At 46.9% G+C, this 24517-nt stretch overlaps 1 protein-coding gene across 1 annotated transcript in view; it reads left to right on the forward strand.

Moving 5' to 3' along the window:
• HYDIN (HYDIN axonemal central pair apparatus protein) overlaps positions 1 to 24517 on the forward strand; it is a 2467744-nt gene that overhangs the window by 1050834 nt on the left and 1392393 nt on the right. The window contains exon 26 of the mRNA XM_085640020.1: positions 6723 to 6824. Coding sequence (XP_085496146.1) covers positions 6723 to 6824 — 102 coding nt within the window. The remainder of the gene's footprint in view (positions 1 to 6722; positions 6825 to 24517) is intronic.

Here is a 24517-nt window from a genome sequence, read left to right on the forward strand (position 1 = left end):
ACGGGAGCTGGCTCAAAAACACTGTTTGATGGTTAATTTACTCATGAGCAAGAGAGAGAAAAATCCAAAAGGAGGAAGGGAAGAAAAAGAGGGAAAGACTGACAAAGGGAGAAGACAAGGATCAAAAAGAACCCGCAGGAGTGAAATAAAGGGGCAGGCAATGTCTGGTGGTGAAACGAAGGGGCATGAGGTGGAACCAAGAAGCCCATTTTTGCCATTTTGCATGGGCACCTGTCATTTTTCAAAATCAATACAGCTTCTTCTGATGGATACATCTGCCAGTGGATTCCTCACCTTGTGAATATCCCCTGCGCCAGCAACATTCGGAAACTTTTGTAGCAGTCCACGCCGATGAGGTCGAAGACGACGTCACAGAGGCACGACTCCGCTCGCGACTCCGCTGACGTCACCGGCTCCATAAGAAGACCTAGTCGGCGTGATGACGTCAGTTCCCTTCTTTCCGCGCCGTCGACGCCAACGGATTTCGGGAATCTCTGTCTGTAGCTTCACTGTTACTTTGTATTTCTACTGGATTTCTCTGTCCTTTTTTTGTGAAAATGTCAACAAAGAAGTCGGGGTTCAAGCTCTGTCGCGAATGTGGAAAGCATATGTCCATCACGGATCCACATGACGACTGCGTATGGTGCCTATCTTCGGACCATGATGTGGATGGATGCTCTTGCTGTCGCAAGATGAGCACCAAGGCTTTAAAGGAGAGAGAAGCAAAGCTTTTCATCGCGAGGATGAAAAAAGAGAAAAGAGGTAGGAGAAAATCCAGGACGAGGTCAAGGTCGAGGTCGGCGTCGAAGTCGACTTCGGGGCATGTTTCAAGATCTAAGAAGCACAAAAAGAAGAGGAGACATTCTTCTCGACGTCACTCTGACAAGAGTACGGCTCCGAAGTCGAAGTCACCTTCTCGACGTCGTAAGGACTCTGTGTCTCCCTCGCCCATTCCGGAGTCACCTGTTGGTCCTTCTTCTCCAGTGCCTTCACCGGTTCATTCACCGGCTACATCTCCGGCGCCGGTTCCATCTCCGACGCCGGTTCCATCTCCGGCTTCGTCTCCGGCTCCGGTTGAGGAGCTTCCAGTACCGGGTGAGCCTTCGACCCCGCAGATTCCACCATCGGCACCGGTTGGCCCGATTCCGGTGATGCCTGATCAGTACCCTGCGTTCCCTGGACCAGGTCAGGACCCCACGCATTATCTAAATGCAATGTACGGGGTATTTTCAAGAGCCATGTACTCCATTGGTGCACCTTCGGGTCCGATGGGTCCAATGGCCTTCAGTTTGGGGGTGCCTCAAGCCTATCCACAGGCCCCCTTCATGCCATTTTTTCCAGCGACGCCGTCTTGGCATCTACCGGCGCCGAGGACATTGACGCCGCTCCCTTCTTTACCGGCGCCGGCTCGACCTCGTTCGACGCCGGCTGCTCCTGTGGATCCACGTTCGACGCCGGCACCGGCGCCGTCGGATTCGAACACGGCGCCGCCGACGCCGGTTGTAAGAATCCGGTCTAGGAGGGAGGCTCAAAGGGGGCTTGATGAGCAAAGGTACCTTTTGGAAGAGGCAGAAGAAGGCGAGCTTGTGGAGTCTGATGACGTTTTTGAAGAGCTAAAGGAGGCTAGTGGTTTGGATTTATCTCCTGAGTGGGAAATTACTCCACCTTCTGATGAACCCTCAAAGGATGTGGCACCATATCATGCAGTCATAAGGAAGGCAGCTGAGCTGTTAGATCTGCAGTTGCCTTCTACTGAATTCAAGTCGAACATTTTGACAGAGGTTCTGCATTCTCCCACTACTGTTTCAGAACCATTGTTGCCCTTTAACGAGGTCATCATAGATCCTGTAATGGAAGTGTGGCGTAAGCCTTTTTCTGCTCCCACAGTTTCGAAAACAGTTGCCAGGAGGTATAGGGCAGCTCTGGGGGACCCTGAGTTTTTAACTTCTCATCCGTCGCCTGAGAGCCTGGTGGTTCAGGCTGATTGTTCAGGGAAATCTAAAGGTGCTTTTCCCCAGGTTCCAAGTGACAGAGAGGCCAAGAAATTAGATCAATCGGACAAAAAGGTTTTTTTATCGGCCTGCATGGCTCTTAAGTCTACGAATGCTACTTGCCTTTTGAGACGCTATATTCATGCGCTCATGGATTCTGCAAAGAAATTATCTCCAAAACTATCAGAGGAGGATAGGGTTGGTTTTAATGAGGTCCTGGCGGATGCCCAGGCAGCAGCGTGTCAGGTGATACAGAGTGGACTGGACACAGCTGACTCAGTAGCAAGAGTCATGGGGTCTTCTGTTGCCACTAGGAGGAGTGCGTGGCTTAAGTCTTCAGAGTTTTCCCCTGATGTACAATCAACGCTGTTGGACTTGCCTTTTGATGGCTCTGGTCTCTTTGGCAAAAAGGCAGATGCTGCACTTGAACGTTTTAAAGAAAGCAAGGCTACGGCTAAGTCTTTGGGCCTTTAATCCCAGTTAAGGGGGTCGTTTAAAAGATATAGGGGTTTCGGAAGGGCAGCCTTTCGTTCCTACAGGCAGACCCAGCAGCAACAACAGCAGAGCTCTCTGTATAAGGGATACAGAGGCAGAATCGGGGGTCGCACACGTGGCCGTCAGCTCTCCTCCTCCTCCTCTTCCTCAGCCGCTCCCACCACCGCAAAGATCCGCCATTCTGGATCATGCTGGTCCTGTGGGGGGCTGGCTTACCCATTTTCTACAAGATTGGGAATCTGTTACTACAGATCTTTGGGTTCTAGATCTTGTAGAAAATGGGTACGCCCTTCCCTTTCGGGAATTCCCTCCAAATTACCCTCCTTGTCAAGGGGCTTGCTCAGAGAACCACCGTCTTCTCCTACAGGAGGAAGTCCTGAAGTTACTACAGAAAGGTGCGATAGAGGTGGTTCCAGAGCAGGAGAGGGGTCAGGGATGCTACTCCTGGTATTTCCTGATTCCGAAAAAGGACGGCAGATTGCGTCCGATATTGGACCTCAGGATCTTGAATCTTTATCTGAAGCAAGAGAAGTTCAAGATGCTCACCCTTGCGCAGGTTTTTCAGGCGCTGAATCAGGAGGACTGGATGGTGTCGATCGACTTGCAGGATGCGTATTTCCACATCCCCATCCTGAAGTCGCACAGGAAGTATCTCCGGTTTACGGTAGGGTCGCATCATTATCAGTTTGCGGTCCTTCCGTTTGGTCTTACTACTGCACCCCGAGTCTTCACGAAGGTGATGGCAGCCCATCTCAGAAGGTCGGGGATTTCAGTTTTCGCCTATCTGGACGACTGGCTGATCAAAGCGGAGTCGCCAGAGAAGGTGCTACATCATCTGCAGGATACAACTCAGCTGTTGTACAAATTGGGTTTCTCGATAAACGTGCCCAAATCTCACCTGGTGCCCTCTCAGCGCAACCTGTTGTTAGGTGCGGTACTGGACACTACTGTGTGTTGAGCATTCCCTCCTCCTCAAAGGATTCTCGACATACAGGAAATAATTCCTTTATTTTACAATGGAGCGGTCGTTCCAGTCCTGAAGGTCCTTCGCCTGCTCGGTCTGTTTGCTTCCTGCATTCTGTTGGTTAACCATGCACGCTGGCACATGAGGGCGCTCCAGTGGTGCCTCCGCAGGCAGTGGTATCAGCACAAAGGAGATCTCAGGATCTCCAGAGAAGCTGTGGCGGGTCTGTCTTGGTGGAGCGTGGAGGGCAATCTGTCCCAAGGAAAGCCCTTCCATCTACCTCCATCGGTGGCCACAGTAATAACGGATGCATGCACTTTAGGGTGGGTTGCTCATCTGGGGAATCTGGAGATCAATGGTCTTTGGTCTCCAGAGGAAAGGTTGCTTCACATCAACCTTCTAGAATTGCGGGCAAAACGTTTGGCGCTCAAGGCCTTCCTCCCATCCCTTCGCGGTCAGTCGGTTCAAGTCCTGACGGACAACACTACCGCGGTGTGGTATGTCAACAAGCAGGGAGGAGTGGGGTCTCATTGTCTCTGCAGAGAGGCTCTGCGTCTCTGGTCCTGGGCTCAGGACCATCAGATTTGTCTGATGGCAAATCATCTGGCCGGGGTTCTGAACGTACGTGCAGACAGTCTCAGTCGGCAGTTCTCCGCCGACCACGAGTGGAGGCTTCATCCGGAGGTGGTTCGTTACGTCTTTCGGATGTGGGGAACCCCTCGGGTGGACCTCTTTGCCACTCAGGAGAAAGCTCACTGCCCGTCATTCTGCAGTCTCCAGTATCCGATGCAGGGAGCATTGGGGGACGCGTTTCAGTTGAGTTGGTGCTCACAGCTCCTTTACGCATTTCCTCCCATACCCTTGATTCCTCGGGTTCTGAGGAAGATTCGCCAAGACCGGGCCCAAGTCATATTCATCGCCCCGGATTGGCCAAGAAGGGTGTGGTGTACAGATCTTCTCCACCTCTCCTCGTGGCCTCCGCTCCGTTTCCCTCTGAGGGCAGACCTCCTCTCGCAATCGGAGGGGCAGGTTCTACACCCCCACCTCCAGAGCTTACACCTTCATGCCTGGAGATTGAACGGGGCAACCTGAATTCTTTTTCTCTCCCGCCTGATGTGGCAGATGTAATTTTGTCTGCCAGACGTCATTCCACCAAATCTATCTATTCCTATAGGTGGTCTAAATTTGTAATCTGGTGTGGAGAGAAGTCAGTTGATCCTTTGAGAGCTCGCTTATCTGACATTCTGCAGTTTGCCCTTTCTCTTGCTCAGCAAGAATTTGCTGTGGCTACTGTTAAGGGATACTTGTCGGCTTTCCTTTGCTTACCAGATCAGCCGTCATTGTTCAAAATCACCTATTGTTCTACGATTTCTTAAGGGTCTTACAAACAGGTTTCCTCCTACTCCCTTTATTGTGCCTCAATGGGACTTAAACCTTGTCTTAACTTATCTTATGGGTTCTCCCTTCGAGCCCTTACACAAGTGTCCTTTGAGGCTGTAAGTTCGAAACCCCCGTTTTTGACCATTCATGCTGAAAGAATGGTACTCAGGACCAGGACCAGGACCATTTCTGCCTAAAGTGGTAGCTCCCTTCCATCTGGGGCAGTCCATTACCCTCCCTACCTTCTATCCTCTCCCTCACCCTTCCAAGGAGGAGGAGAGACTTCACCGCTTGGACCCTAAGAGGGCGGTGAGCTTCTACCTTGACAGGACAAAAGACTTTCAAGTTGATGACCAGCTCTTCGTGGGCTTTGTTGGCTGCAGGAAAGGCAGAGCGGTGCACAAGCGCACCCTTTCCAGATGGATTGTCTTGTGCATCAAGATATGCTACTCTTTGGCTGGTAAGAAACCTCCAGAGGGTTTAAGAGCCCATTCCACTAGAGCTAAGTCTTCCACTTCTGCTTTGTCTAGGGGTGTTCCTGTGGAGGACATTTGTAGGGCGGCAAGTAGGGCCTCCCTCCACACTTTTGCAAAACATTATTGTTTAGACTCCGAGGTGAGGAGGGACGGACTTTTTGCTCGTTCCGTCCTTCAGGACTTTCTGGTATAGAAGGGTGGACACCCTCCTCCGGGAGTGGGGACTGCTGTGGGAATCTATTCACAAGGTGAGGAATCCACTGGCAGATGTATCCATCAGAACAACAAGTTACTTACCTTCGGTAACGCTTTTTCTGGTGGATACAGTATCTGCCTGTGGATTCCTCACTGACCCACCCGACTCCCCGTTGTCCACCCTTGTATACCTTCAGTATATGATGGTGTTTCAAAATGTATTTGTTACTATCAAAGGCAGTGTGTTATTTCTTTTTCCTTTCTATTTATTCTCCACACTGTGTGTTGCATTGTATATTATGTACTGTGTATGCTGTGTATATATTGCTGTCAGTCTGTCTGTGTGCCTCGAAGGCACAGAAAAAAGGGCAGAACTGACGTCATCATGCCGATGAGGTCTTCTTATGGAGCCGGTGACGTCAGCGGAGTCGCGAGCGAAGTTGTGCCTCTGTGATGTCGTCTTCGACCTCATCGGCGTGGACTGCTTCAAAAGTTTCCGGATGTTGCTGGCGCAGGGGATATTCACAAGGTGAGGAATCCACAGGCAGATACTGTATCCACCAGAAAAAGCGTTACCGAAGGTAAGTAGCTTGTTCATCTCTTCGCTCATAGTTTCCGTTTTGTTTAGTTTCCCTCAACCTACTCTTTCCAAGTAGATTATCAACATGGCTGAGAATCTTGTTGGAAGGGCAAGATGGGAACAGGAAGGTTTATTCAGAACTGAAAATCACAGACCTTTTCAGCCACATTATCCATGATGTTGAGCAGGTCTTACAGGCTCAGAGAGTAGGGTTAAGTGAATAAGGTTTTATTTGTTCAGATAATAGACATATTACATCTCGCTCTAATGTCAAATTGTAATATGTTGGAAAGTACCCATTCTGTCCCAAAACATCAGTCATTTTCAGTACATATAATCCTTTTGTCATCATGCACCAGCTTTCTTAACATCGGGTTTATTACAGTTGTTTCTGACCAAGCTTTTGTAATTCAAGGGAATGAATCCGAGCCACATTTTTTTTCCACTTCAATTGATTTAAAATTTGAGCTTTCAGTATACAAACTATAAATTCTGCATTTCTTGCTAACTTTTGCAGGGTTGGCGGAGTCCATCGAACTGTTGAAATGGTAATTCTTGAGTAGTATTTGTCTGTTAACTCCGTGATCAAGTGGAAAAGAAGAGTCCAGACATTTATCCCAGTTTGTCTTTATTTTTTCCAGTTTCGTTGCGGTCCGGACGTCTTCGCTCCCAGCCCAGAATTAAACCAGATGCATTTGGCATTGCCTCAAGAGGAGCCGCACCTAATTACAGGAGTGGAAGAGGTAGGTAGTCTACCTGGTTTTCCACTATCTGCTCGCATCTGTTTTCAGTTTTCTGCTATGGAATCCAGTATGAGGCTGTCTGCATGAAAACACACCAGACGATCAGTGTAACAATCTGTGCATCATATCTTGGCAACATTGGCACACAGCGTATTGGGGGATCTGAGAATATTCGGAAATGCTACGTCGAGGTTTTCAAGGAGGTCAAACACTCATTCAAAAAATATATTTTGCAAACTATCCCCTGACAGAATAAAATTGGATAGTCCTTGGTCTAGGGCAGTTGTGTCCAAAGGTGGTTTGTCATTCATCCACTGACTGTGGCAGTGAATATGCTGGCCAGTTGTGTTATTTACCAAAAGAATTCTAATGGAGATCTCCTTTTTCACATGTATCAACCCTCCACTGGGAACCTGTAGATAGGAGTGCCTTTTGTGTATTGTATTATAATTACATTTATATATCCTGCTTCATGCCTCCGGCGAGGTGCCGCTCTGCTCTGGCAGAGTGCTGAGTTGTAGCGTGCCTCGTCTGAAAGCCGTTTAGGTGCCGTGCACATTGTAACATCTGACAGTGATGGGAAGAGGAGTGGAAGACAGAAGGCGAGCACTTTACAGCAATTGAATGATCTGAATGATGGAACAGCTCTCCATATGGGGACAGAAGTGCAGCTCACACCATGCACTGGATGCAGGCAGTGCTCTATGTAATTCCAGAGTGGCGGGTGATTGAGTGACCCATGGAGATGCACTGTATGGAGCAAGCATGGCCAAAGATCTCGGGAGTACATTGTGGAAGGGCGTAGATTAACCCACAGGCATGCAAAGGAGAAGAAGTCTTAATTTTTAGAGACTACTCAAGAGTGATAGGGAAGTGATCAAAGATATGCACTAGTTACAGGCAGCCATGGTAAAAGCTGGATAGGATTCACCTGGGAGTGAGAGGACAGTGGCTATGTGCACAGGTAGCAATGGAAGTATCTGACATGGTCTATTTAGAAGCAGGCTAAAGAGCAGGCCCCAACATGAACTTGTTACAGACACCCAGCATGAACCCCTCAAGAGCTCACTCAGGAGCAACAGAAGGGCAGCCAATAGCTCGCAGTGGATTAATGTATTGGTTGCAGATGATCTGAAGTCTTTTATAAATATCCTATACTATTCACCTCATGTACAGCCAGACATACACAGGAGGCAGGAAACCACGATAAATTATTTGGAAAATAATTTATGAAGTGACCAGGAATAATCTGCAGACTTGCACAGGATGCATACACATTTAGTTGAAGTCCTTTACCCATAGTTGATAGAGAAACCGTCTGCAGGCATGCACTTGTTATAGTTGGACAAGCCCACAAGGTTGCGATTGGTTGTGTGACCCAAAAGGTAGAAAGACTAAACAAAACGAGACAAAAAATGCAGTAAGTCACTGATCAAGGGGGCCATAGTCTAATTCACAGATTACGCAGATAACACCCTTTTCTTATCAAATGAGTAGTATAGAGCAGATATTTAGAATTTGTTGGCTATGATCCACCTAGGACCGACAGAGGGGCAGTGAGTAGGCATTCATTTCTTAAAGGTACCCTAGAGAGGATGTGTCGCCATTTGGTATTCGCAAACCGTACACTACGTACATGTGTCCATGAATGTCCCTGTGCCAGACAAAAATTAATGTGTCCTTGTGTAATGTAATTGGTGTTCATGTAAAGCGCTCCAGTACCTTTGGGTCAAGTTTGCACTATATAACCACAGAGGGATGGCGGATAAGCCACCTATGGCCAGTTGCATGATGGAACAACGCATGCCTCAACAAAGCATGCCTTAAACACGACCGCGTTTTTACCACGCATGCCTTTACCACACAATTTTGTGGTAAAGACATGATTGGTAAAGGGACATGTGTGGTAAATATCATACTCCTGCCCTCATGCCCTAAACCCTAAAAATTCCCCCCTACAGTCTATTCTACCTCCCACAGCCCTAGAAACTACCCGACCTCCCTATCCCGGGCCTTTAAATCCAACTTCTGTGTCCCAAAATCAGGGCCGGACTGGCCGTAGCGGGCACCGGGCGTTTCCCCGGTAGGCCCCCAGGGTGTGTGCTGGTTTTGGGCCCCTAAGGGGGCCGTTTTTGTTACCTGAGGCCCATCCTGCCCCAGCCCAACTGCCCCATCAGCCTGAACACTGTCCCTTTTCTGTCCCCTGCCCTGAGCCCTAAAACTCTCGACCCCCCCCCAAGCCCTGAAAGCTACCCCAACCCTCCCAGCCCCCCAAACTACCTCAACCAAACAAACTACCCCCCAAACTACCCGACCCCCAGCCCCCAAAACTACCCCCAAACCAAACAAACTACCCCCATCCTGTCCCCTGAGCCCTAAAACTACCCGACATCCCAGCCCTGAAAACTACCCGACCCCAGCCCCCAAAGCTAACCCCCATCCTCTACAAACTACCCCCACCCCAACACCCACTTACCTCATCGCCTCGGAATCCTTCCTCTTCCTGCTCTCCGCCAGCCAGCCAGCACATATGCCTGAACCACCCATATGCGTGGTTAAGGCATATGCATGGTTAAGGCAAGCGTGGTAGGGTTTGCGATGTCGGAACACGGTGTTCCGACTGTTTCCCCCTATGCCCTACACTGGTATGTGACAGCTGAGATAATGCCCAATGAGGTACATTCAGCAGCAGAGGTGGAGTATCCTGAAGAATACACTGGTTATAGGCAGCTGAGATTTATGTCCTGTTTGGTCAATAAAGGAACATGAGGTGTGTGGTGCACAGCTTTCACTGGTTCCAACACCCATAATAAAGCCACCATGGAGTTTAATTAGAAGCGGGACAGAAGTAGCAGCCCATCATGTGCAGTGTTTAAAGACAGCAAGAATAGATTTTCATAAGGGTCCACTCGGCATAGATAACACTAAGTTTTAAGATAACACTTAACACCACTTCTTTGTTCAGGTGGCTAACTCTTTCTTTAGGATTCATTGGTTTTTCAGTCTACTGTTAGTCATCATCATCAAATCTTTATTTGGATAACTATCCATAAAAGCAATTTTAAAATACATGGCATAAAATACTTCACATAGATACATAAAAAAAAAGTATTATAATAGATAAAATAGTTTATACAATGATATAATCAATATCTTAATCCAATTTACATCCTGTATTAAGCTGCACATAAATATATAATCTAAAATCCTAAAATACCATTAAAATCCATTTAATGAACATTTATTTCTTTAAAAAGGTTTGACCAGATATATCCTTGACAATTCCAGGTACTGTAAGCTCTAATCTTCATATTTCAAATATTCCAATTCTGTTCGTTTTTTATTCCTAGCAATAACACTCGAATATACATTGAACCAGTATAACAGACTAGTTCATTCTCAAGTTTACATAACCATTTAAATACATCCTGGTAAAAGAAAAGCTTCTGAGGGAGAAAAAGTGGGCATAACAGACTACTTCTTTTATCTCTTTGTAGGCCACAAAATAACATAAGATGGATGGTAGATTGTTTTGTCTGTCCATCACAAGGACATTTTGGCAAGCCAGGTGTCCAGGTGGCTCTCTTAGGGCAAGCCACTAGCTGATGTAATACCCCCAATCGCATACGTGTCAGATAGAATCTCTGCTGGGTATTTTTCACTATAGATAGATACTTGGGTAAACCCGGCTGAGACTGAATAGACATATATCTTGTCACAGAATATTTGCCATTCACACTATTCTCCCTCATGCTCCTCCTATGGGTATTAAAAAACAATTTTAAATCCCTCTTGCTAAATTGCAGGATGCTTGCTGGGTTGACGATAGTTACTCCCTCAAATGACTCGGTAAGCAATCTATTTACATAGCTTAACCAAGGAATCTTATGGTACTGATCGAGATTTAAACAATCAAGAATGACATCCTTTGCAAATTTCGAGCCTGTCTTACTCCATATATTGTATCAGCAATAATAGAACTCTGATCGATCACATTTTTTAAAAACGGCATATCCAACTCTTTATGAACTATCTAGGATGAAACTGTGTGGGGTACAGCTAATATCTTACACAAAAAACTATTTTCCTGAGTTTGGAGAGAAGTACCCTCTGCCATGCCCCATACAGCAGCCCCAAATATAGCACTAGGGATTCATTTTCTCCTACATAGTTTAGTCAGTTCTCTTACTAAAGGCTTATTTCCTATTATTGATGGCATGGTAAGAGAAACTCTGTCCTTCAACCAATTTAACATCGCTCACATAGTACTGCCGTTTTTGGGGATTACCCCTCCCACTGACCACAGTAAATGCTTTATATAAATTAAGCTTTAAGTTCCGTTTCTCCATGTATGATGCGGCCCCTCGATCAAGAGCTGCAAGCCATTTGCAGTTTTTGATATTAGGACCGCATCACCTGCGTACAGGAGCACAGGAGTCCTGCGTAGGCCTACTGTAGGGACATACGCTTCTAGCTGTTGTTGTGCCTTATTTACCCCGTTGATATATATTGAAAAGATGCTAGGATGCACCCCTGTCTTATGCTTCTAGTTACAGTGAAACTGGGAATACCGTCTACTCTGAACCCATATCTCACTTGTGTAGTGAGACATCCACAGATTGGAGATAGGTGACTAATTATATCTTCTGGGCCCCCTAACTTCATAAGGTGCTTCCATAATATAGCATAGTTGACACGGTCGATGGCACTACTTAAATCGGCAAAACATAGGTAAATGCGCCCATGTTTTGCCTCAGTATATTTACTGATCAAAAGGCTGAGGTTAACACATTGTTCGGTTGTCCCTATATCCCTTCTAAAACCATATTGCGTGTCTGTGAGTATGCTGTTCTCCGTTGCCCAGTCTTCTCGCCGATAATTCTACACATGATTTCTTTTGGATGAGTTCAAGAGAGATATAGGCCAGTAACATTTTGGTTTGTTTCTGTCACCTTTTTTGAAGAGGGGAAAGATTATACTCTCGGGTCATGTGTGGGGAGTTTCCCCCTGCGCTACAGCAATAAAAACTACAGTAAGTATAAGAGCCCATAAAGAAGTATTGGATTTAAAAACGTCCACTGGTATGCCATCTGGCTCCGTAGCTTTGGCAGCTGCAGATTTATCTATAGCTAGTTTGACCTCCTCCAGGTTGACCTGTTTTTAAGGGTATCTTAACACATTCACAGCTAAGATCCGTTCTATTGAAGTCTACTGGGCTAAACATATCCCCAAAATGGATAAGCCATTCTGAGGAGGGTACAACTGTGTCATTCTTTGGGTCCTGGCAATCCTTCAAAAAGGGTGAACTTAGTAATTCCAAAAAAGGATCCTACTTTTAGTATCTGCTGCTTGATCTAATTTGGCCCAAAAGTCCTCCTGCACATGTCTTCCTCTTCTTTAATGCTAATTTATATTGAATTCCTAATTCTCTTATTTCCTTGCGCTGTCGCGGCTCCCCGAACTCTGAACCATCTGAGCCCTGCGGACGCTGTCGCGGCTCCCCGAACTCTGAACCATCTGAGCCCTGCTGACGCCGTCGCGGCTCCCTGAATTAAGAACCTCCGGTGCCTGCTGAGTGACTCGCGGCCCGCTCCTCCAAGAGAATCGGCAGAGATCGCCGAGAGAAGCAACATCCCCTCAGCTCGAGGATTGAGAGCTGGGCGCCGGATACCTCGCAGAGACACTGATTGAAAGACTGTCCCGCTACCCCTTACCCCTCATCACAAGATCGCTGCCGCTTGTGGCATTAATTCTGCACCTGCCTGCCGGATCATAAAGATCCTTGATAACCATCGATAAAAGTATATTCTCTTACAACGACTTACTGTGTGGTGTCCCTCTATCCGAAGAAGAGAGTAAGCGCAGCGTGTGCGATCCTAGGTACGAGACCCTTCCAGGAAGGGCCTCCCTGCTCTTGCTCGGCCTAGCTCTGGGAAAGGTGGGCCTCAAGGGCGTCCAGCGCTTGGACGCCCTTGGGGCAGCAACCGCGCTCTACAAATCCACATACAATACAATACAATACCTTGCAATCTTTAGGAACTGGTTGTAGGGCCTCTATTAATTTATGATTTGCTGATGAACATGAAGCATCAAACCACCCTTGGGTTTTCCTCTGGGCTCCAGTGGTTCAGGTTCGTTGCAGTACTTGACATTATAAAGGTTCCACAATAGCCCCTGGAGGTGCCTTGCGGTTAATACAGGTCATCTAGTTATCCTTAGTTTTACTAATGGCGTCACCTAGTACAACAGTTGTATCACCACTGGCCCATTTGAGGCTAATACCATTTCTTGTGGCCACCTCAATATGTAGAGTAGATGGTGGAGTTGAGATATTCTTATATTCAACTTTCAATTCAAACGATAATGGCATATGATCGCTAAGAAGGGTTTTATCTACAGATATGGGACTAATTAAATATATTACTGATGCAGAATCTATCATGGCCAATATCGTAACTACACGTATTCCTTAGAAAGGTGGGAAATGGAATCCTTTCTCCCAGCCAATCTTGTACCAGCTATTCGAAATTGTATTTATATATATATATATATATAATAACTCATTTAGGCAATTGCCATAGTTATCGTGTGGAAGTGGTACAATGGATTTCCTTTAACATCAGTAATACCATAGGCCGTGGCCTGGGAGGGATGACATTGCTGTATATTAAAATCCCCTCCCCAAATTATCATGTGATCCTTTTTGGAGCCCTCTGAGAAGGTATCAAATTCTCTCTCCAAATCTTCTACAACTTTGTGCATTTGTTTATTAAACCCATTGTTGTAGAACTTTACTAGCACTAATAGTTGGGCTGTAGTTGTCTGTAGAGATACTAGTTGGAAAAAGGGGGAGGGCAAGTTAGATTTTTTTCATTTTTTTCATTAATTGAAGTTGAGATGAATATAGCCAAACCTTACTTTGATCGGCCATGCGCAGAAGGAAAGGTTGGGATGTTACAGTGACAAACCCATCTACAGCAAAGGGCTGTGTCTGCCAGGTCTCTTGTAGAAACCATATGTGGCCCTTACATATTAATTCTGTCCATTCCTCATTTTCTAACTTATTTGAGGTTCCGGACACATTCCAAGTTTTAATCACTAAAGATTTTACATCGTCTAATTCTCTATCTGTATTTACTCTAATTAAAGGTGAGTTTTCCCCATTTAAAAAAAGCGCATATGAGGACCTCTTGAGAGTTTGTGAAACTGCAAGGGGGTGAACCTGTTAGTATGGGCAAAAAACAAGTCAGGAGGTTCTTGAGTTTGGATTGAGGGGTGGCTGGGGGCCCTTCCTGTGTTTTAGATAATCAGCTAATTTGTAAAAAAATATCCCAAGGGAACCGCCTTGATCATTTCCTCTTTTCCATTTTGGTATCTGTGTCTTGAGGTGAGATAAAGCATTTTGACAATTGATAGGTTTTAAAAATTTACAACACAATTGTATGTGCCCAATTTGAAAGAGTGTCCCACCCAGCTTACCCTCCTGACTGTTATTATTTCGCTGTGTAGGACATTAGGTTCACAGGTACATTCTGACATCCAATGAACTTCCTTACTTTTAAGATCTTGCCAATACTCCTTCCCCTGAGGCACACGTTTAGGAACTTCTTTCTGCATTATCACTTATGGAGTTGATTCAGGTGGAAGATGTAATAAATCTCAGGAATGTATTTACTTAGAAGAATTAAGTTTAGCTACTGTGCTTGTTCCATCTTTATTCCCTTCTATCGATGGTACTCCCACAGGTGGCGGTAACAAACTAGGGGGCATATTCTCAAGAAAGTGTGATAAACATCACAAAATTAGCGTAACGCAACTTTGCATATCGCAGTCGATCGCGGGAAAACAACTCTGTGTTAATGTAGTATTCTCGACACGGCGGCACCATGCGATAGTCCCTCGATAACGCGTCAAATGAACGCGTTAAAATCAACACGACGCTGCAAAAATGCCAAACATGAACACCAAAAAAGGTGCGATGAGGCCAATCGCGATACACAAATGAGCGACAGGCCTGCAATTCCCACACGAAATGCGGGAAAATGCACCATAGAAGCAGAGTAAAAAAACGGTGAGATGACAATGTACAAGCACAACCCCACATCGGTGACGTAGAACAAATGACCATTGTCCCGCATCAAATAGGCATCTCCTTACAGTCACAATGTACATTGACATGCAGTCTGCATTTAAACTGCGCCAATGCTGAAACATGCATGGAACACACTGTGAAACCGCATCTTCCCTTCACATTGCAGAGGGACAAACCACCCCTCCTGCACACAGACGTGTCATGACCATGATCAATCAATTATGAAAGCGTGGACGAATGTAGGGGCAGTGACTCCCACTTACGTACATGTTGCCCGTGTTGTGGGTCTTGAGTCACAGGGGGCATCCCTGCATCATGGAGGTACATATCTGACCCCAAAAGGAGCCCTGATGTCACCTGTAGGTCACAAATGGCAGCAAAAATTGAATGATTTGGGACACGTGTAACGCCAAAGAGTGGGATTCCCTACTAACTGTGACACACAGAACTGGCACTTCGAATACGTGACACCATAAACAGCCACTCTGCACAGAGGTGACACACCCACGATCCATGAACAAATCATAAAAATGTTAGCACCACATGTCGCACCCAAACCTGTGATGTGCCTGTACAGATGAGTGAGATGCACTCAGGGAATGTGTTTTTGGAATGCATTTATTTGCACATGCTGTGCCTGTGGTCATTTTGTACTGTCCCATGATTGCTAAGGACTGTCACAATGTGACGTGCTCATATGAAGAAATTGTCAATGATGTTGTTCCTACGGGCTGTTCTTGCTGCGGCTGCAGTGGGGTGTGGTCCACCTGCCTCATCTTCATCATCATCGTCTGGTGTATCTGGCACTTGTATCCATGGGGCATTGCTGCGTACACATATGTTGTGCAACACACAACATGCAACGATCACCTTGCACACGATGCCTGGGCTGTACGGGAGCCTTCCACCTGTGACGTCCAGGCACCTGAAACGTGACTTCAACATGCCAAATGTGCGTTCCACGATGCCCCTGGTACGTTTGTGGGCCGCATTGTACTGCCTCTGGGCCTGTGTGTTCGGGGCTCGGAAGGTTGTCATCCTCCAAGCTCAGAGTGCATACCCTTGGTCACCTGTGACAGTGCAGAGAAACACGAGTCAATAGTTGGTTCTGCATGATGTGTTGGCAGGCTTACTGGTTCATTGGTGTGTGATATGTGTGACTTTGTGATTTCTGTATGACATGTACTGCTTGTTGCAAATAAACGGCATCAAATGTGTTGTACGTAGCCTCACTGCTGCTCCTCCTTCCGCCCGAGCCTATTCACTAGTGTGCGCAGCGTAGTTGCATCACTTGCACCCCTACGGCGCACCATTGTCATGCTTGTCTGCACATGTCCACAAGCCTGACAACGACACAGTGATGTTGTGCGCGGAAGGTGGGCGGCCACGTGTGTGTAGGCCTATGGTAAGGACAGGGCAGACATAGATGTAGAGTTCATGCCTGGCTGAACTTGCCATGCGGTTGAGTGTAGACCTTTGGCTTATGCTGCGGAAATAGCGACACACACAACAGTTGGCATGTCTGATCCCTGACCCCGAGCGGGCTTGCGCACCCTCATGTACCCCTCGGCCGAGCCCGCACTCAGGGGCATGTTACATAGCAACACTGTATATTGCATGACGGGTGGCGCAGACATTACACCAGAAACACTCTCATTAGTGACTTCCTTGGCAAGGCCTAAACTCAACCACGCCCAGAGCCACATGTTGAAAGACCACACCCCTACGCCGTACTGCCGTACGCTGGTCCACTCCCTTACGCTCACATGGGGGTCCGACACAGCTACATGTCCCAGGTCTACCCCACTGCCTGAGGTGACAAGGTTGCGCCCGCTGTACACAGCACAATGTAATGTGGTATGGCCCGGGGCCCTCATGCATACATAATGACCACACAAACACACAGAGATAATTTGTGAAACTGGCTACGGGCACGTGCGCCCGGCACCTTTTATTGCCAGGGTCACACGTCCTGTGACGCCTGTGCTGGATGGATGTTGGGTAGTGTAAGCCACCCTTCAGGGGTTGGTTGGTCCTGGTAACAACTGCAATAGTGATCAGACAATCAGAAGTTCAAAGTAAAAACAGCAAGGGTCCATGACTTAAGCTGCACAGAGTTAGTGGCCCTGGGTGCATTGCGGCCGGCACAGGCACACCCACAAGGGACGGTGACTTGCAGTGCACTGAGATAGGGCCACGAGAGCTGAGCGAATCCCCGTTGATGTCCAAGGAGAATGTCGTGGAGTGTTACGGGGGACAGTGGAAGATGTTCATCCAGGGCATGATGTAGAGGGCATAAGCAAGCAGAAACAGGCAATATGGAGGAGTTGAATGCTACAATCTCCTTTTTCACACCATGTCAGTATCAGCTGCATGATCATGAAGACAACCCCCAGGCCATAGACTCAGACGCCACCAAAGTCCAACCAGAGAGTGTCCCTGACTCCCGTGGCACAGAGTCAGTGGCACCAGAGCTGGAAGGGGATGCAGTCTGCGATGACGCTGTTCAATGATATCAACTCGGCCATAAACAAATCAAGGCTCAGTTCCAAATGTGTGACCTACAGGACCGCAGTGTGTGCCGGAGGCAGCGGTCAGCAAGGGCCCTCAGACACCTGTGGTCGGAATGCTATGCACAGAGTTGGTGGTACCACATCGAAAGGAGTATAGTGATATAAACGCAGCCATAAAATATGTACTCTGCCATTGTGCAATCAAGACTCCGTTCCAAATGTGTGACCTACTTGTCCGCTGTGTATGCCGGTGGAGTACGTCAACGAGAAAGGAGTACTGCGGGCCTTGCTCGCGGAGGCCGTGATGGTCTGAAAAGGCTGCCAAGGTTGCGGGCCTCGGGCTTGGAGCTTGCACTGGAACGTGGTGGGTCCTCTTGGAGTAACGCCGGTGTTGGAAGTTGAGCAGTGAGGCCTGGATGCGCAGGGGCAGGTAAGACGAGGTCTGGGGACCAGCGGCCTGGGGTGCAGCAGGCGCACAGGATCGCAGGCACTACCGCTCACGGCGTCGGCCTCGTGGCATGGTGAGAGGGACCGCCCTGGCAGACGCGTTGGCCATTTCGGAAGAGAACCACGCCCAGGGCTACATGCTTTTTATTCACACCCCTACGCTAGCCTGGCATACGCCTGGCCAGCCCACTCCACACAAACTTACAGGGGGGACGTAACGAGCTACATTTCCGAGATCTTACCCACTGGCTGGGGTGACATGGTTGCGTCCACTGTGCACAAGACTACCACCACCAGCAGTATATGTCGACATGGAAATGTCTGTGGTCTGCATACTGCAGCCTGGCCAACACATCCACGCCACACTTGACATTGTGTGCATTCTCATTCATGGGTCACTTGCCTCCTTAGCACATGCCTGGTTCCCACCTCTCCCCAAATTCTGCTATTGTGTGGCTGAGGTGCCAAGCCGTTGATGGCTCATGTACATGGCTAGCCCAGGTTACCGCAGTACGTTGTGCTGTCGTGTATGGTGGGTGTGCATGTTGTTTGGCATGTTGTATGTGAGTTTGTAACATGTTCATTCCCAGAGTTGTGAGTTTCATGATTGTGGAGTTGAGATGTGTGGTGTGTTCATTTGGTTCTTACCAACGAGCACTGCATTTCCGTAGGTGCCATCCTGGAAGCGCTGGTTAATGATGGACTATCGGAAGATGTATGAATCATGCACACTGCCTGGGTAGTTGGCGAAGACATTGGTGAAGAGTCCCCGGTGGTCCACTATTGCCTGCACATTGATGAAATGCATGTGCTTTCTGTTGCAGCAATTGTGTGCAGTGTCGGCAGAGGGCACAAGTAGGACATGTATGCAATCAATTGCGCCCAACACGTGCGGGAATCCAGCTATGGCGTAGAAGCCTTGCTTGGTCTCCAGCTGTTCCTGTGCAGAGTGGGGGAAGTATAGGTACTGTGGTACCAAGCTGATGATGGCATCCAGGACAGGTGTGAGGAAATTGGATAGGGCTGGCTGCGAGACTCCTCCGACTCTGCCGGTTGTTGGTTGGAATGTCCCAAAGGTCAACAGGTGCAGCACAGCCAGCAGCTTTGTCTGAGGTGGGATGTTGGTTGTCTACTGTGTTGGTACCGTCAGCCTGTGGGCAATGATGTTCAGGATGCGGAGGATGGTTGTCCTTTTGAGTCTGTAGTGGGCAATGACAATCTCTGGTGTTAAGTCTGTGAAGCTGGTGCATTTCCTGAAGGTCCGCTATCTTTGTCTGCACTGCCTCTGTGGTGGTCTGAGGGGAGGGCCCGGGGAGGGGGGGTGGCGTGCCTGGGGGTGGTGGCGGTGGGTGTTGTGGCCCTGTTGGGGCTCCGAGATGCATGATGATTAGCTCCATGGCATCTGTTGTTCTTCATGTGTGGCTGTGGGCTGGACTCCCTTTTCTGGTGCAGGTTGTCGTCCGACTTTGCACCAGGTCAGAGCAGGTGTTAATCTCCTGCTGCTAACGCGCTTTATCGCATGTTTTGGGATCCTATCACCGACCGGGCTGGTCGTTGAGAATGTTGTGGAGTGGTGTTGTCGCAGCTTTTTGCTCGGGAACGCCTACTCTGCATCTCATTAGCGATAGTTGCCGGGGTCATCTGTGGCGATGTTTTTTGTGGATGCTATCGCAGGTTAACTGGTGATATCGGCTGTTTACACCAGCTTGTGAATGGGGCGATAGATTTATCGCGACTTTGGCTGCGATAAAGTGCCGATAACTCGGCGATAGATCCTTGAGAATATGCCCCTAGATGCATTTCTATAATGCAATGGATCAAGCGATGCAGGTTTCTGAAATTGGTACTAAAGGCGTATTTGACCCAGTTCACCCAGAGGTTTTGTCCTCTATGATAAGGCGCTTACTATTTGAGGTAAGATCTGATAAAGTAGGATCAGTGTCTCTACTTGGCTTTGGTGCTGCCTGGGGTTTATTTGTTAATTAAAGTTTTTTTTACCCTCTCCTTGATGTCTCTGAGCTCTGAAAGGAAACACTTTTCCATATTATCAATCTTAGTTTATAGACTTTTGAATAGTGATTCAATGTTTTTTTTTTGACCTGATGAGAATGGATTGTTTGCCCCATTTGGTCAGTTTCCCTTCTGGATTTCTGGACCTTCTTATTTGCCCCTTGTGCAGTAGCCTTCTGCTCTATACACTGGGCTCCTGGGCTGCCCACCTGCTGTTTTGCTCTCTTAGCTGGGAGGGAGGCTAGTGTTTGGTTTAAAAGTGACATAGCTGTAGTGGAATTATGAGAGTTAGAAGTCAGTAAGGGTTGGATAGTATTAATATCGCTATCTTTAGCCCCATTTATCAGATTATCATGCTCTACGTCCGTAAAGAAAGGCAGTAAAGTTTCCACCCCTACACATTGCCTTGTTGGCTGCTCGCTTGGTCACGGCCATTCTAGCCTCCACATTGTTAATTTGATGCTCTATCATTCCCACTGCATTGGTTAAATAATTAGTAATAGAATTTGAAATTAGATGGATTTATGTGCAATGCTCTATTTCTAAGTTTCTGTTTAACCATTTTAATAGTGGTGTCAACAAATCTGCAATTAAACTTAATAAGTCTTACCAAAAACTGGTTTTAAAGTGCAGAACCAAGGGGGTAGCCCGCCCCCGCACTCGATCGGCTGTGGACAGGCGCAGACGGGCCTGCTCTTGGCCAGGTCTTCGCCCGGGCCATGCCCGGGAGCAACCTGCGTGCGTCCCGGGCTGCAGGAGCCGGAGTTGTTTTTGAAGAGTGGCTTCGGGTGCAAACTGGTGGTGTTGGCTGCCCTGCTGCAGTTGCTGCTATGGCTTGGAGTCTGCCTCCACCTCTTTCTCCCTCTCAGCGAGCACGTCCTGCGCTGCGGGAGTCCTAACTTACTACTCCTAAACTAAGAAAAATCCTAACTTTAAGACTTTCGGTATTCACAGAAGGCATTTAGGAGTCCTAAAGTTAGGAGTCCTAACTTTACTACTCCTAAACTGAGAAAAATCCTAACTTTAAGACTTTCGGTATTCACAGAAGGCAATTAGGAGTCCTAAAGTTAGGAGTCCTAACTTTACTACTCCTAAACTGAGAAAAATCCTAACTTTAAGACTTTCGGTATTCACAGAAGGCAATTAGGAGTCCTAAAGTTAGGACTCCTAACTTCTGTGAATACCGAAACGAGTAAGTGCCATCTGTGAATACCAAAATGAGTAAGTGCCTTCTGTGAATACCAAAATGGTAGTAAGTTTAGGTTTTTGTCTTAAATTAGTTATGTGAATCGGGCCCAGGGATTTTTCTGATTTTTGTCCATTAGTAACTTTGCAGCCGTTTGACAAATGTGCGCGAAACTTTGAGGACATGCTGCCCCCGTTTTTATTTTGGGAGTGTAGGAAAGTGCCCTTTTTGTTATGGTCACCTCCACTTTCTGCCACTGGTACAGATTTTTGTTGAGGGATGTGCATTATGGCCCTGCTAACCAGGCCCCTGTGCCAGTTCTCTTTCCCTAAAAACAAGGTAAAATGGTCTAATTATGTTACAAATGGCACACCCTTTAGCCCCCCTGTAAGTCCCTAGTAAATAGTACCCTTGGTACCTAGGGTATGGTTCCTAAAGAGGTTCCCTAAAGGCTGCAGCATGTATTATGACACCCTAAGGGACTCCCTCCTTACAAATTGCATGCAGACTGCCATTGCAGGTGCAAACCATGTGTCAAACATGACATGGCACACTCACTGTGTGCCATGCCACATTCACTGCATATAATATATGTAAGTCACCCCTAACACAGGACCTAGAGCCCTAAGGCAGGGTACATTATATTTTATGTGAGGACATATCTGCATGAGCAGATATGCCTCTGTGGTGTCTAGTTCTATTACTAGATATTACAAGTGAACAGGGAGGCCATCTTAAGGCTTATGTGACCCAGGTACATATTGGCTTCACTTAAACCTATGGTGTTTGGTATCAAACACCCTACTGATTTCAGTATTGGATTTATGATGACAGGCCTCCAGTGGGCCCCCTAGAGGTGCCGCCTGAACCCTACTAGTTTTCTATTGAGCTGTCTGACTGCTATTGTCCAGTCTGCCACCACAGTTGAGTTTCTGACCCCTGTAGGTGAGAGCCAGTGCTGTCTGAGGTCAGGAAACAATGCCTGCTCCAGAGAAGGTGTTATCACTTCCTCCAGTAGGATGGCTAGTGAATCCTCATACCAAGGTCAGAGACTTCAAAACCTCTGCCGGCTTTGATATGCGACCCGGCTTCCTTCACACCTGGATAATGCCACCCCCTGCCCTGAGTCCCATTTGGCACCAGGACAGGTGGGAAATTAGCTATGCAGTAGGTGTGTTGCACCTCCAGGCTAGTCACAGCCCTAAAGGTGGCTACCTGATGTGCTCCACAAAAGAAGGGTTCCACCATCTTGTTTTAGGTGGAATTAGAAACTCTGGGACAGGGTTCTTCCCACTCCCCCAGGAAGTGGTCATATAGGTAGTGTAGTGAACCCAGGGGTAAGTAGCCCATTAGCTACTACCATTCACTCCCTTTAACACCCCTGAATTTAGTGTTTAGGTGCCCCCCTGATGCCAGGAACCCAGATTAATCTGCCAGAAAGAGGGACAAGGAAGAGCCAAAGATGTGAGACCAGTGGACTAGCACCGAACTTGGTGCAAAACCCTGCCTGGCTGCTGCTGTCCTGACAATCACAAAGACTGACTCATCCAGAAGGGGAACAGCCTCCCAAAACCTTTGGCGGTTTGCCCAGCCCTTCTTCGATCCAGCAATATCTTCCTTGGAGTGGAGGAGCCGTTTCCCTGCACAAGCATGCACCAACCGCATCTGCCTGGCAGTGTTCTGTCGACCCCCAGGCCCACCGAGGGAGCAGCACCTCAGAAGAAGGACTTTGTGGCTCCCAGAGGTCAGCTCCAGCTCTCCAGTGAATACTGAGCCACTAGACCATCCAGAAGCCCCCTGCACCCATACCCAGGGTATCGGAGCCAGTTGATAGCACCAGGGCTTGTTTGTGTCAGAATACCACTGCCGCCTAAACTTACCTGCATGTCGAGGGACTTTGAGAAAGGCCAGCTCCACACTGAAAGTGGCCCTGCTGTGGTTTTTTTCTGTCTTCTGCAGGTACACCAAGAGCCGAAAGCCTCTAACTAGTTTCAGATTTACTGCATAAACAACTGAAAGACCTATTTATGGTCACATGCTAATGGGAACCTAAAAACAAATCCATAATGAATAGAATAGATCTTAATCTACATACGTTTTCTTTGCATGCTTTCTGGCTCACAAAATCAAACTGGTCCTACAAGCCAAACAAAAGCCATCTTTGTTATGCACCCATGTGCAACAAAATTACAAATTGACCTAGCAGTGATAATTAGCCACTAGGAAAAAAAAATAATCTTAATTTTTATAACAATAACAATGATTGCCTTTCATTCACTTTGGTCTTCATATTTTGCACAATCCTACTAAAATTAGCAAGGAAGCCCAAAAAATAAACTACCCATGTATGGTCACATACTAATGAAAACCTGTAAACAGATACATAATTAATAGACTACATCTTAATTGACATAAGTTTTCTTTAAATGCTCCCTGGCTCACAAAATAAAACTGTGCCCAACAAGCCACACACAAATAATCTTTCTTTTGTACTCCTGTGCAGCAAAATGTAAAATTGACCTAGCAGTGCACTAACCAAACTACTGAATGGAGGATGTAATAATTGGTCATTAGGAAAAAAGAATAATCTTAATTTGTATAACAACGATTGGCTTTCATTCACTTTGGGCTTCATATGTAGCAAAATCCTACTGTAAGGAGCAAGGAACCCAAAACATAAACTAGACTGCCTATGTAAAGTTTCATAATTACAACATGAATAACTAAAACGTCAATTTATGGTCACATGATTATGTAAACCAGTAAAGAACAGACCTGCCGACTCACGATTTCGACTCCCTTCACATGGTCATCCGGTGAGCATTCGAAATCACACGGTGGCAGGGAAAACGAGCTGAAAAACCACTGTAAACTGTGGAATTTCAGCTCATTTTCGGAGGCAGTAACAAGCCGATGTCCATTAAGAGGTGTGAAAACACCGCAGGACATTGGTGACAGCCGCACATGGTAGCATTCATTAGTAAGTTGCCATGTATGAAACACATACGTAACAAATACAATAGATAACAAGAAAGAATTCACATTAAATCTGATTGCCACTCTGTATTTATAGTTAGTATTCACAAGGATAGCAATTCCTCGGATATTAGTTCCCCAATAACTTTCCACCCATTTGCCAAATCACCACAAAACTTTCCAGACCTTTAGCATTTTCTACATTTTGAAATGATGTACATTATTGTGGGGAATCTTTAAGTGGCTACAAAGATAAAAGGGGTTCCCAAAACGCGTTTTTCCACCAATGCATTTTCGATAGACTATTGTATTTGACGTAGTGCGAAAAAAACTAAATGGATTTACATAAAATTTAGCAGGAATATACATTATGGTGCAACGATGGCGCTTTTTGGGTACTGCAATTAAGTAGAGTAAGTATTTTTTAACTTATATGGCATTTAAACTTAGTGATACCTGTCACTGTAGT

This window comes from Triturus cristatus, chromosome 12, assembly GCF_964204655.1.
Source record: "Triturus cristatus chromosome 12, aTriCri1.1, whole genome shotgun sequence".
In the NCBI taxonomy this organism is placed as follows: domain Eukaryota; kingdom Metazoa; phylum Chordata; class Amphibia; order Caudata; family Salamandridae; genus Triturus; species Triturus cristatus.